Source organism: Anser anser (assembly GCF_964211835.1).
Source record: "Anser anser genome assembly, chromosome: 3".
NCBI lineage: Eukaryota > Metazoa > Chordata > Aves > Anseriformes > Anatidae > Anser > Anser anser.
In genome coordinates this window covers 53,028,647-53,042,743 of record NC_139722.1, presented here as the reverse complement: position 1 = coordinate 53,042,743, position 14,097 = coordinate 53,028,647, and the positions used below count along the sequence as shown (strand labels likewise).

At 38.6% G+C, this 14,097-nt stretch overlaps 1 protein-coding gene across 2 annotated transcripts in view; it reads left to right on the top strand.

Moving 5' to 3' along the window:
• The first annotated feature begins 521 nt into the window (after positions 1-521).
• Positions 522-14,097, top strand: part of FRK (fyn related Src family tyrosine kinase) — a 59,571-nt gene continuing 45,995 nt past the window's right edge. The window contains exon 1 of one of the 2 annotated variants that reach the window (XM_083831581.1): positions 522-2,169. In XM_083831581.1, the coding sequence (XP_083687707.1) occupies positions 1,739-2,169 (431 nt within the window). In that variant the 5' untranslated portion in view covers positions 522-1,738. The remainder of the gene's footprint in view (positions 2,170-14,097) is intronic. The other variant, XM_083831580.1, reaches the window with a different exon arrangement.

Genomic DNA, 14,097 nt, shown 5'->3' with positions numbered 1-14,097 from the left:
TTCATAACTAAATACAATTTTCATAATTTTCAAAACTAATATGCTTTTTTTTTTCTTTTTTTTTCCATCAGGCCCAAAGAGTTCACTACAGATTATTAGGTTTAGTGATCACTTATTATGTATGGTCCTTTCTTCTTTATTCAGTTTCCTTTGCACCATTATGGAAGAGGAGTGAGAAAGCAGTTCCCCATCCCTCTTCAATGGAGATGCACCTGATAAGCTTTCAGTGGAGACTTCTTTCAGTCATCCAGCAGTCCCCACTGCATCGCTCAACTTCTGCCTGTGCCACTGGTCTCATCATTAAAAGGACAGGCCGAGAGACATAGTGAAAAAAAGTGGTTTTGGTTTGTGTGTTTATTTATTATTATTATTATTATTATTATTATTATTATTATTATTATTTTAAAGCAACAGAAATCAGGAACTCTAAATGGAGCTGATACACATGTGTGAATGGTTTAGGAAGATATCATTTATTCGTGACACCCCTACGCACCACCCCCCCCCCAAAAAAAAAAAGAAAATAAAATAATGGGAGCCAGTTTCTTTATCACCCGGAAGTTTTGCGTCCATGAGTGGGTTTTGTTTGACCTCTTATCTGTAACAGCTTGCCTGTTACTGAAATGCCACCGTGTGGTACAGCCAGGCTATCTCCTGTGCTTCCTGCTCATGCTTAGCATTACGTGTCCCTGAGGCTGGTGATTTCCAGCTGTTATAAAGCTAGGGCTGCACTGATAGGATGTGGCAGATGGCTCCCCAGGCTGCTTTGCCACAGCAGTACCCAGACTTCTATGCTCTGTCTGCATACCAGTTTATGGGTGCTTTGGAAAAGGGAACATAGTGGCTAGATTAGTTTCCATTGGCTTGCTCTCCGGCTGGAAAAAAAAAATAATTTTATACTTTGTTGGTATAATTAACCAACCACCTAGAGCAATTCCTTGGCAAGAGACTTTATTTCCTTAAAATGCAGAATAAGGACTGAAGTAGTTTCTTTCTTTCTTAAAAGAAGTGCTAAAAGCAGCTTAAAAAAAAAAAAAACAAAAACAAAAACAAAAACAAAAACCTGGGTGTGTAAGAGTGCAGAAGCAGCAGGTGTGCTCCAGGTGAGGGCGTCTGCTGGCTCTGGGCAGACAGAGGCTTCCCCTGTGAACAGAAGCCAATGCAGACCAGGAAATAAAAAGAAATAATCAGGCTGTTCACGTCGGAGGCTGAGGAAACGGGCAGGTCAGCTCAGTTAATCATTGCCAAGATAAATTTTACCAAGGTTCACTGCTAATCATATGACAGTTTGAGATGAGAAAACCCCACCGTGAGCAGTAAGAACTGAGAATACTCCCCCTGCTCCGGATTAGGTTTCCTGAAATTTTTTATTTTTATTTTTTTGCTATTGGAGAGGAGGACTCACTCTCTTCCGCTGTCCCAAGAGTTCAGCCCAGAGGCAGTTTCTGTGCTGCTTTCCTGTTCCGAGGAGGAAGTGAAAAATTCCCTCCACATCTGCTCTCGCACTTGGATACTCAGGTTTCACTCCTGAATCAGGAGCCGCCTGGAATGAACTCTCAGTGGGGCTCAGAGAGGAGCTTCCAGCTGTGCCAAGAGCTGTTTGATTTTGTGCCAAAGGAGGAAGATGGAAAGAAATCCTGCAAAGCTCTGAAATACTGATGGGGCAAAAGTTGGTCTAAGGGTATTGCAACTGGGAAAAGCAAAAGAGACGAAGCAGAGAAAGGCACAAGGAAACAGGATGGGAAACATTTGTCGGAAGTACTGCACCTGTTTGAAGCCCTGTATCCCTTGCTTATTCTCAGTGAAGGAAGATGAAAAGGAAGACAAAATTGGCCAAACTATTCCCAACCTTGCTGTGATATACACTGACAACCAGACAAGCAAGGAAGCCAAAGAGAGTGAGAAAAAAAGCAAGCCCTTACCTCCGCTGCCTGGCCAGCATCTGGTGAACATTTGTAACTTTGTGGCACTCTTCAGCTATGAGGCTCGCACAGAGGAAGACTTGAGCTTTCAAGCCGGGGAAAAGCTTGAAGTGCTGGATGCATCTCACGAGGGCTGGTGGTACGCTAGGCTCCTCCTGCCGCCAGGGTCAGTCTCTCCTGGCCGCAAGCTCCAGGGCTACGTCCCTGCCAACTACATAGCTGCTGACCAGAGCATCGAAGCTGAGCCGTGAGTAGCCATGTAACGCGTGCCACCGTCCCTTTTCTTTTGGGCTAAGTGGGTTTGGAGCAGGCAGTTGTGGCACTGCTTCTCACTGAGTAGTAACCTCAACAGTGAACCTCCAGCGGTCCTACCAGCGATACTGCTAGTCAGTGTGCGTGAGGAAAAGGTGAAAGAAAATCAGTTATGAAAGGCAGAGTGTTGAGGATTCTGTGTGGTTTAAATCATTTCCCTCTCTGATATACCCCCATGATCTGCTGAAGAAGCATCTGGCAATATCAGGCTGGTTATCACTGTGATGGTTCATTATTGTTATTCATATAACAATTATTGTGGGTCAGATGCTTTCCAGATTGTAAGAAGGTATCACTCCCACCCCAAATAGCCTTCAGCCTAACCAGTTGCAGAGTTGTCAATTAGAGTCCAGGAAGCTACCTTTACACTTTCAAATTTTGTTACAGGTGATGGACGAGTCTCTAACAGATAAGATTTATTGTGGTTTTCTCTATTTTTTTTTTCTCCTCTGTAAGCAAATCACTACTCAGTACAAATTTAACTAAAGTACTGCAAAAGGCATAGGTGTGGATATAGCAAAGGAGCAGACTGAATTTCTTAGTTTCACAGAGTTTAACTATGCAGGTCATGTTCTTCTGCCCCTTCAAAACATGTCTGATTTTGTTTACCATTCAGAACTGGAGCAGACATCACATGAAATCAGTTACTCGGGTCCCTAGTGAGGATGATTAGGGTCTGTGTCAGGCCAGGATGCAGAGTTACTTTTTTGTGCTTCAATCATAGGCAGCATATTCTGCTGAAATAACACTGACTGCTGTTCCTGAAGTGTGTCTTGGCAAAAATTATCAGTGTGGAAAGAGACAGCAGAAATGGTGGTAGTCTGTGAATTCATTTTGATTTTAGAGGAATGATATTGCAGCTCTTCAGTTAAATCTCATCTGGACCTGAAACATCTCCAATATGATCTGCCCACTGTACTGCCCAGGGCTAAGAACATCGGCTCAGATATGGTTATACCAGTCTTTTATCAGCTGTAAGGTATCTAACATAGGGCAACTAAGAGATTCCTCTCTAACCTGAAGACCTTAATTTCCAGAATCTGACCAGCTGTTGCTATTTCTGTATTCAGGCAAACAACATTTTCAATGGTTGTGTTCAAAAGAATTCTTCCAGTTGCAGAAATTAATCTGCAGGAAAAACATTTTCTGAACACAAGAGAAAAGGTGGTAGACTCTAATTCAAATCATCTTGGCCTTTGCTCTCTTTCAAGAAGTAGTCTTATTACAATTACAAGTCATCTAAGATTGCTGCTTTCTATTAATACTTTGCAAGTAATTTTTCTCAGTTACAAAATCGTCTCAGCTCTTAAGCTTCCTCTTATCTTTCTATATATTCAGCATCAGTTGCGTAGTTAACTTTGATAAAGTGCATTTCAGCATAACGTTTTTTTTTCTTGTAGTAGAATTAAATTTATTTCCTTATACTTTTTTTTTTAATAACTTTTTCCCTTTATTAATCATGACTAATTTTTTATTTTTGGCAAAATTTTTGTTTGTTTGTTTTAAATTGTTTTTATTTCCCCCAGATTTGTAGAACAGTGGACAAGGAGAGCTCTTACAGCTCTCAGATGAAGTCATTCCTCCAAAATGTTTGACAAGTTTTTAATTTCATACCAAAACACTTCTGGATAAATATGCCATCTTTTCTCAAATTTCCTTCCTAGTCCATTGGCCTTAGTGACCTTCAATGAAAAGAGTACAAATCTGCTCCTTGTCAGGTCACACAGACACCCTTTTCTGTAGTCATAAAAAAACTCAGGTTGGAAAAGGCCTCAGAAGGACATTCGAACCAGTTGCCCCAACTCAAGGCAAAAATAAAGTTTGACCAGTCTGCTTAGGGCTATTTACAGTCAAGCTTTTCAATCTGATGGTGATGATTTTTCCCCTTGTATCTGGTTGGAATATTTCTTGCTACAGTTTCCTCCAAGACTTCCATTTCACCCACCCTATATATTTCACACCTCTATTATCCTGCTGAAACAACAAGAGCAGCAGCAGTGATGGAGTTTTAAAGAGATAACACTTAACTTGCTTTCCCTAAAGTAAAAGAAGGAAGATGAAAAAATTATTATATCGTCTCTTTAATTAAAATTCAATGTTTAAATCACATTCTCTGCCTGAAATTTAAATTTAACTTCTTTCATCTTTCCATTTTGATTTTAATTAACTCTCTCCTTTGGTGTTGGCCAATTGCTTATGGCCATAACGTACATATTTGTGGAAATTGGAAAAGTTTTTATTGTATCCTTCCATTTTTTTTACCAGTACTTCATGTTTCCAGCACAGAACTGATAAAGAATGGAAGACTTGCAATCTGTGTCACATATAAATGTACATTCTCTAGCACCATCTAGCTTCTGTATGTCTGCAGAGAGAATGGATGTTTTAGTTTATTTCTAGAAAGTATTTCCAACTTACTAGATCAACAGATTTTCATGATTATGTAAATGCCTGGGTCACTGTCTCATGCACGTATAGGAATTTGTGAAATTAGTGATTTTTTTTTTGCTGTTTTTGAGTCTTGAATTTGTAAACTAATATCCGTAAGAAAGTGAGGCAAAGACACCCATTGACAGACAATAACAAGCATTCATTTAGTGGTGTGTCTTCATCACACCTAGAGCTCAAGAAGGGGAAGTCCTCAAAAGGCCTTTAGCATCTGAAATTGGCTTATAACAAAAGGTTCTTTAAAAAGCTACTATTATAATTTTTCCAATCTTCAATTCATCACACGAGTCTTAGTAAGACTTGGAAATAAAACAAACTGGCCATATTCTTTAACAGCTGATTTCAGCATGCTTGTAAATAAACTTTCAAAAAAACATTGATTCTCAATGCATGCATGGATACCCCATAAATTCACTTAAGTAAAGGGATATAAGGACATGAAATATTCTATAAATTATGTAATATCTTAGAGAAGACAGGGTCACTATGGAAGTTTAGCCAATATATGCTTGAAAGCTGCATGCAGAACTGTTGAATTTTGTTTGCTAATCATTTTAGTTTTGCCTGTAGCCATCAAGATTATTAACAACAAAATATATATAATCCTTTCTAATCAACATTTTGACGTGGTCTGTATTGTAGAGCCAGTTAGGGATTGCTAAGTCCGTCTGGTTCTGTATTGTTCATCCTGGCACGAGATAATGCTGGGTGATTATTTATTCCCTGCAAGTGCCACAGCAGACTGTTTTGTCTCTTTGCTGAAGTGTCTGTGGATTTTTTCAGGGAGAAAGGCTTTTTTTTTTTTGAAATTTTCCTTGGTAAGAAGTAAAATGAAATAAGACAGAAAAGTGAGGAACTTTGCTTTCTTGTCCTCATTTAAATAAGCTTTTCTTCCTGGAGGTTTCTTGGACTCCATATAGTATAACTGAGGTAGTGCTAGTAAGATGGATTAATAACTGAAAGGGAAGAAAGAAAATACGGTATCTCCAGCCTTGTAAAAAAAAAAAAAAAGAAAAAAAAAATTTGATACTGCTTATAACAAAGAGCATTTTCATGTATTCTTGGTTATCAGAATATTCAAGCAGAAGTGATAAAAATGAGATTTCCTTACTGTGTTGCTTTCCTCTCATTACTGATTTTTTCTAGCACCTGCAGTGCTCCGTACATGGTCTGAAAAAAAGGCAGATTCAGGCTATGCTGATGATAAATTAGCATTTATAAGAATGCTTAGTTCTTTTCTTCTCTGTGTATCATAGATAGCAGGCAAAATGACAATCCAAACTGTTTTTTCATTTTTAAGAAGTTTGAATGAGGTCACATCTGGTGCATCCAATGATTTGGAAATGCTTTTTCTTTTTTCCTGGGTCTAGGCACATAACATTTAGCACAAGGGAAGTGAAAAATGCAGCTGGAGGTACAGTCATATGATTTGCCTTGCATTTTTAGCAGAGCATGATCAGAAAGAACAATTTGACTAACACCAAAATAGGAATAAATATATAAATTTCCTTGGCAAGGAGTGTGACCTTACGTTCCCTGTGCTTGCTCTGTGCCTGCTATTCTGTGCTATAAACAGGAACCATAGTAACACATTCACCTGCCCTTATTTTATTATTGCCACTTGTTTTAACTAAACAAGAAAGCGACATAGTGCAAATTGTTATGGACAACAAATATGGCCAGCTGGACAGTAAATTTTCATGAAACAAAAATAATGATTAAAAAAGAAAACAAAACTGTTGGAGTGACGTGAATTCTTTTCTAGAGGAAAGGTAGAGTGTACTTAGAGGGGGTTCTCGTCTGCCATCCTGATGGACTTGTTGGCTGTTTATCGAAAGTCAAGTTCATTTCATATGTTCCTCCCAACATTATTGACGCAGTACTGCTGTGCTGAGGGAAGTAAATCCACACAAACTCCTAGCTGATTAGGATAAACAAGAGCACTGCAATTACTTGTAACTTTTACTAGTTTCAGAAACGTTCTTTATTTCAGAGAGGTTTCTGGGGTAGGTGTTTTCCAGCTGCTGGAAACCAAGCCCCAGACCTAATCAACAAAATCTCACCAGTCAATTCCATAATGAGCTTTCTGTACAACTCTTTGAAAGCAGAAGTGACTCGCAGATTATTTTTGTTCCTTTCTGTGGCCTGACTCAGCTTTAACTATTTCATGCATTGACTGAGTCTGAGTTACTATACATGAGTAAGAAATTGTTCACTGTGCCAAACTGTTTCAGACTGTTTGAACATTCAGGCTTATGGGGTTCCTTTTGTTCCTGTGGGTCATTTTGCAAAGTGGCATTTAGAGCCACAATGGCTAGCAGCTCTTTCAAAAGTGAAACCTTAAATTCTGCTGAATACCTCAGAAATCTGAATTTGATCCACTGTGGTTTCAGCGCTCTCCCACTCTGGTAATTTCTTTCTGTATTACAGCACAAACTCTTGAGGACACCACCAGAACTAGCAGTAACCCTTGTACTGAAATGGGCTTGTAATAACTGTTCATTAGCTAGCATGGATGGTTTATATTTCTCATGTTCCTGGAACCTGTCGCATTACATATGAAAGCTATTTTTAACCAATTTTGGTAGAAAAGGATTCTTTATTACCAATATATATATTTACTGTAAATCACTGAAAAGGCTGTATATGAACTCATAACTGAAAGAGATGGAGGATTTTTTTATTTACTTTATGTATGTACTTGAATATACTTAATGCATGAACTTTTGTGTGTGCACGCATACGGGCAGTTTATAAGCCTGATACTTTTAAGACCATGTAAAATAGCTGGGTGATACAGGGAGGGTGTGTGGTGCAAAGCTAAATCATGCATTTGATCACATTCTTTCACCTTCTGTTCATGGCATCTGAAGTACCTAGCCAGATTTTTGAATTGCCATGAGTGTTTTTGAATGCCTTTCTTGAATTTAAATTATTGAATGCTAAAACAAGACCCTAAATTTACTTAATTAACTTCATTAGTCTTGTCTCAACATTGCCATGCTATCTTCAAGCACATCCCAAACATTTTCTTCAGCTCTGCTCATTTCTTAAATATTCAGTGATAAAGTGAAGGAGATGGTTTACGGAACTATGCAAAATGTCAGACTTTGTCAAGTGCCAGCAGTATTTACATGTCCATGTATAATCCAGAAAATGTGTATCGCTGCTCAGAAAGGTGGAAGGAATTCTGGCATCACAGATGAGCAGTTTATGCAAACTTCTAATTTAGGTCACCTGGCAATGTGGTTTTCTAGATATATAACATTATTTATTCAAACTCTGAGAAATGAAGAAATTCTTTCCTTTCTCAACTTTATATGGAATCAGTATGTAAGTTGTAATATAATAATTTCTATGCAGTAGTTTCCATTACCATGTAGTGAAAGATTTGACAATGAATGATGTCACAACCAGAAACAATATCCTTAAAGACTTCAGACATGGGCACTTAGATTTTTTTTTATGACACCATGAAACCGAAATGGCCTTTATGGCACATCTTTGAAAAACAAAGACAACATTCTGGTCAGAATAACTTAACAGTCCTGTCTGATGTTTTTTCTTCAGATTCAATAGAAATATGGGTTGTGTGTGCTAACCTAGATTAGTTGTTTGGGAGCGATGTTGGCAAAAACATTGGCCAGGTATTGTACAATAGTTACTATTTCTGCAATAGCTGTCTTTGATGGCTCTCTGCGTAGCACAATACAGATCCGTGCAGAGCTCAGTCATCTCTGAACAGATTTAGAAGAGAAGAATAGTAACCAGCAGCTCAGCCAGGCTAAGAAGTCCTAAAGCTGTGCTGGATTTAAACAAACTAGGTCAGGTATCTCTGTGAAGAATTATTTTGTAGCAAGTGAAAAGCCCTGTTGGTTATAGAAGACTTTGAGGCTTTTTCTTGTGTGTGTAAGAATATAACTGTAATGAAAAGATTAAGTCACAAAACATACAAAATACCCTGCGAGGTCAAACCAATGGCCCTTCTAGCCCAGCTACTCTGTTTCAGAAAGGATTTTATGAAAAGTGCACAGGCCTGTCCACTTTCTGTGATCTGTTCCCTTTGTACTTCACCAGAGACTGGAACTGTTGTATAAGCAATGTTAGAGGGTACATCACTGCCATGTCTAATTACAGAACTATTGTCAAGTCTATTTAGCAAAAGCATAGGTGATGACACTGCACAATTCTTTATTTCTGTTTGGAGACAAAGACTAAGCTATAGGAAAAAAAAAAAAAAAAAAAAAAGCAAAACCCCAAAACCAATCAACCAAACAAAAAACCCTTCTCATCTCTGCAGAAAGTTTTACGTTCCTAAACAATGGTTTAGCTCTTTTTTTTTTTTTTTTTTTTTCCCAACTGTTGATTGTTCAGTCAGGAGTGACTGAAAAAAACAACAACAAAAAACACCAAGACACACTCAAAATTAATTAGGCACAAAAAGAAATAGCAGTGCTGTCACAGTCCCTGCGAGATTCACCTGCCTATTCCTTTACAGACCACACTTGCCTGTTCCCATCTATCATAACGCCCAAATCAACCTGGGCTGCAGATGTGTTATTTAACTGTGAGCAATTTACTGCTAAATTCATTTCAGATCCTACTGAAGGTGCAGAAGTAAGACCAGAATGTATCCTGTTATTATCTTATAGATGGTATCTTCTAACAAAATCCTTTAGAAGTGGTGTTTCTTGCAAATGTTACAATAAAGATGCAGCCTTCCCATAGCCTAAGTTAGACAATACACAATTTACCTCTCAATTTTCTTTAAAACAGATTAATAAAAAAAATATGATTGCTTATGTTTCATATGTTTTCCCATAATAAAATATTTTGTTCCTTTTCAAGTCTCATGGGTGGCATTCCTGTCCATGGCAGGGGGGGTGGAACTAGATGATCTTCAAGGTCCCTTCCAACCCAAACCATTCTGTGTTTCATTCTATGACTTATTCTATGATTCCAAGTCATGCAAGCAAAATACAAATACCAAAGAAGTAACATAGTATATTAGGTCATATTTTAAAAAGACAAAATATTATCACATATTTACTGCTACATGTAAGAGATAAAATAATATTCGGTGTTTTCCAAATAGCATTATATAGAGCATATCTGAGGACACTTCTTGTATTAGAACTCAAAAAAAAAAGTGATTAAAATCCTTAGTTAAGAAGCTAACGATGACATTCAGGTTTGCACCTCAAAACTGCATTAGGAAAGCCATAAAAGTAACGGGAAATTAGAATGGAAATTGACATCTTTGCAATTTTCAGTTCTCCAAACATGCTTAGAATTTATCTGGAAACAGTTTCTTCAGAAGATCATATGAAATATTGATCATGAACCCATAGCTTTTATTTATCACTTAAACTAGATAAAAATACTTTCCATTTATCCATGCTGGTATGCTAATCTTAATCAATAAAAACTGGAAAAACGGAGCAGCGAATTAATTAAGGGATGGTTTCAGATGGGATTGCACTAATTGACATTTTCATTATTTCTTTGCAGATTACTCTATAATCTTTTACGTTATAGGTTTATCTGCAATAATGTTGGTAAGCATTTTCCCTTAGCTTTCTCTCATTAAAGCAGATATATTGCTAGTATCCTGAAAAATAAATAATATTTTTCTTTATTTGTAACACAAGAAATTTTGTGGCACACCTTTTCAAAATGGACCACAACAGAAGAGGAACAAAAAAAAATCTGAATCTTACATTTGGTAATTAATATATGCCAAGTTTCAGAACTGATGAGAACTCACAAAACTCATTCTTCCTTTTGAAACTACTGATCATTTGAGTTAGTGGAAGCCTCTCTGAAGGTATGCAGGAGTGTCTCTGCTCCTCTAAGGGTATCTGATCAAAGGAGCCATAAAGAACACACAGATACAAGTCTGACTCACACCTGATAAGGGAGGTGGTGATGACAAATCTCGTCAGCAGCAATGATTGATAAAGGTATATAGTGTGCGGGAATGCTTATTTTTTTTCTGTAAGATTATTTGACTGAGCACCTTGCCAAATTGGGATGACAAGGAAATGGAGGGAGACAACAACAACATAAAAAACGACCGATTCATGTTAACAATGACTCAGCCAGAAACAAACCTGGTCAGTCACACCAATTGATGGGCTATCAAGAAACTGGGGGCAAACTGAGACTTTGCAGTTGTTGAGGTACAAACCCGGGGTCCAGGAGGCTGTTGAAGGCAGCACCTTGTCTGTGGCCATCTGAGTGGCTGGCCATGTCTGTGTCCTCTGCATATGTCCATGCCTCCCATGTGTATATGTGTCTGGGATGTGTGCTCAACTTTGCTACTGGTTGAACCTGCAAATGGGAAAGCAGCAGGTGCATCCGTGGACTAGTGCTGAGGGAGGAGGCAGCCATCCCTAACTTCCCTAACAGCCTCCTTTACCCTTACTCCAAAAAAGAGAGCCTTGACTATGTTCCTTTTATTTTATGCTTTTCCCAAACTCCGACAGATTTCCAAAAGTTTAGAAGTGTGTATGTATTCTCAGTCTCTAACAGAGATGAATCAGTTAGATTTTCTACCTTTCTGACATGGTGCTGTGATCTCTTACAAAATAAGCTGTATGTGTGGGTCTTGTGATGATAGTGCACACAGATTTTCACAGATGTGCTAGCCTTACTTCTGGAAGTCAAAGGTGTCTTTAGTGTGTCAGCCTTCCCATCTGTCTTCCTGAAAAGGTTACCCTAAAATCTGGAAGACTGCTTTGTTAAGAAATTTGTGACCATGTGAAAGAGACACTATGTTAGGGTAATGTTTTTAAAGTAAAAGAGAATAGATTTAGGTTAGATATAAGGAAGAAATTCTTTACTGTGAAGTTAGATACTGGAACAGGTTGCTCAGAGGAGTTGTGGATGCCCCCTCCCTCAATGTAATCAAGGTCAGGTTGGATGGGACTTTGAGCAACTTGGTCTAATGGAAGGTGACCAGGATGACCATAGAAACCAGATGATCTTTAAGGTCCCTTCTAACCCAAACCATTCTGTGATTTTATATCCCTTGGCTTGTGGTCATCTTAGAGTTCCTGACAGCACAATCCTTTTCTGATTACCCCTGGAGACTGAGTGAGACAGTGGAGGTCATTCTCCCATGAAAGGTGACCTGAGAGAGGGCACAAGTCTGCTCAGACAAGTCTGCTTCTGGCAATAGGCTGAGGAAGTATGTGCCTGTGCCAAGAGAGCTCTTCACAAAAAGCAGTGGAAAGATCTTAAACACTAGCATCCTGTACAGCCATGTGGGGCTTTTTGTTCCTGAGGGCTTCTATATTACTTCTGAGCCGAAGTGAATTTCCTTGTAAGAGAAGAAAATAATTTTTCAGGAACGATTTTCTCAAGAAAATCAATTCAGTGCTTTTGGAAGCTGTAATGGTTTAAGTGAACACATGATTGAAAAATTTCTTGTACTTTTGAGTTTCCCTTAATGTTAAATCAATTGATGTTAGTAGTGCTCTTTGCACCATGTTAACATTAAGGCTACCTCAAGGTTTCAATTTTGTTCACCAGATGTTATGAACAGTATTGCTCTTGCTACTTTTAAAGTACATTTTAACAGTAGATCAGTACTTTTGTTCAGGTATATGTTAACAAATGTGTAGAGATACTAACATTGATGCAAGATTTTACAATACTCTTCTGAAAACTCTATGCAGCTGAAATAGGGCCTGAGGAACACATTTTATTTTTTATTTTTATTTTTTATTTTTTTTTATTAAGGTGATTGAATGGCTATATTTCGCAAAAAAAGGCCCAAAGCACTTCCCATTAAAGCTGATGGTAGCCTTTCATTTACTACAAAGATAAGTGTTTTCAAACAAGTTTTAAATGCAATGAAGTCCTTACCCAGGTACAAAACCACCATTGGGAACAAACTGTGATACACTAATTGACTTTAGACACTTAAAATGAAGAAATACCAATGATTTACATAATTAAAACACAGCAAAAAAGTAATATATCGCTTTCATCTTCAATTTATTTTCACATATAGAAGCGCTTCAGAGCAGGTTAGATGCAGATGAACAATATTCCGAAGAATGTGTGGAACTGTTGAAATGAATTACTCAATAGTGAATAATCTCTGGATGAGATTTATTTATGGAGATTAACTCAAATTAATTCTATCAGGCTGTGATTTGATTGCTATTTTATTATCTTTTGCTCCTATTGTACAATGAAGCTAGAATTGGGTGAGCTATGCTGATTTGCAGAGCCCATGGACTTGGCCTTGCAATACTATCCCTACAGGAGAAATAGTTGCTTCCCAGCCATCATTGACCCAAAGATGTGATGGTTTGTTGTCTTGAAGGCTCTGTCTCAGAGCCACCACGTTTGTTTTTCATGCATCTGCGCCTTTCCCCAAGTGGCACCCTTCCCAGTGGAAACCTTGGGGAAAAAGGGGCAGTGCTATCAGCATGGAGGGTGTGAGTGTGGTGGTGTTCACTTCGGAAATTTGAATGGACTTGGATGTGGGGCAGAGTGGGGGCAGAGCCTCTCCCCTCTCTGATCAGCCTGCACTTGAGGGATGTCACCTGAGTGTGCCATTCACCTGAGCATGCTGGCCCTGGTGAGGCATGCCAAGGACTGGGGAGAGAAGCTGCTGTGCAAACTGCAGGCCCCAGCCAGAAGGACACCTGTAGGTATATAACTAACTAATAGACAGGGTTCACCACAGAGCCTTTGGCAGGGTTGCTGGGGTCTATCAACTATGAAAACACAGGGAAACCTGGAGCGCATGCCTGATCCACAGACTTTGAAATATATTCTGGATCACTCCATTTTCTGCTGCTCTGAGAAAGAACCTACCTTTCCTGTGGGCTCCCCCATGTGAGGCATGAGCACCATGCTCCAGTCTCTGTTTTGGTTTGCTCCCTACGTCAGTCTCAGGGCAAATTCAACAACGCATTGTTGAGCACAATCAACTGTTATTATCAAGAAGTGAAAAATCAACATAATACTATGCATAATCTCTTTTAACAGAATCACGCGGCAATGCAGTTATGCCCTATTGCAGTACTTACTGAAAAGGTGTAAACCCAGTGTGTCATGGACTCTTGTAGACTAATGCCTGACTAATCTTTTTATTTATGTTTACAAGACAATAAATTTGTTCTGTACTGTAAGAGGAAATGCCAATCTCTGTGGTGGATTTTACCACACTCGCTCACTGTTGAACATTACCTTATCCAAACAATCCCACGCAGTGTCTTACTGTAAAAGTCCCTAAAGTTCTGACAGGCCTTTTCTTTAGGGCATAGCTTATTATTTCCAATAAAAACCGTGGAGTAACACAAAACAAAGCTATTTCTTAGACACAATAGACTTCAGGGGCCCAGGGTCCTTCTTTAAGACACATCTGCTGCCCTTCTCTCACATGAACAAATAA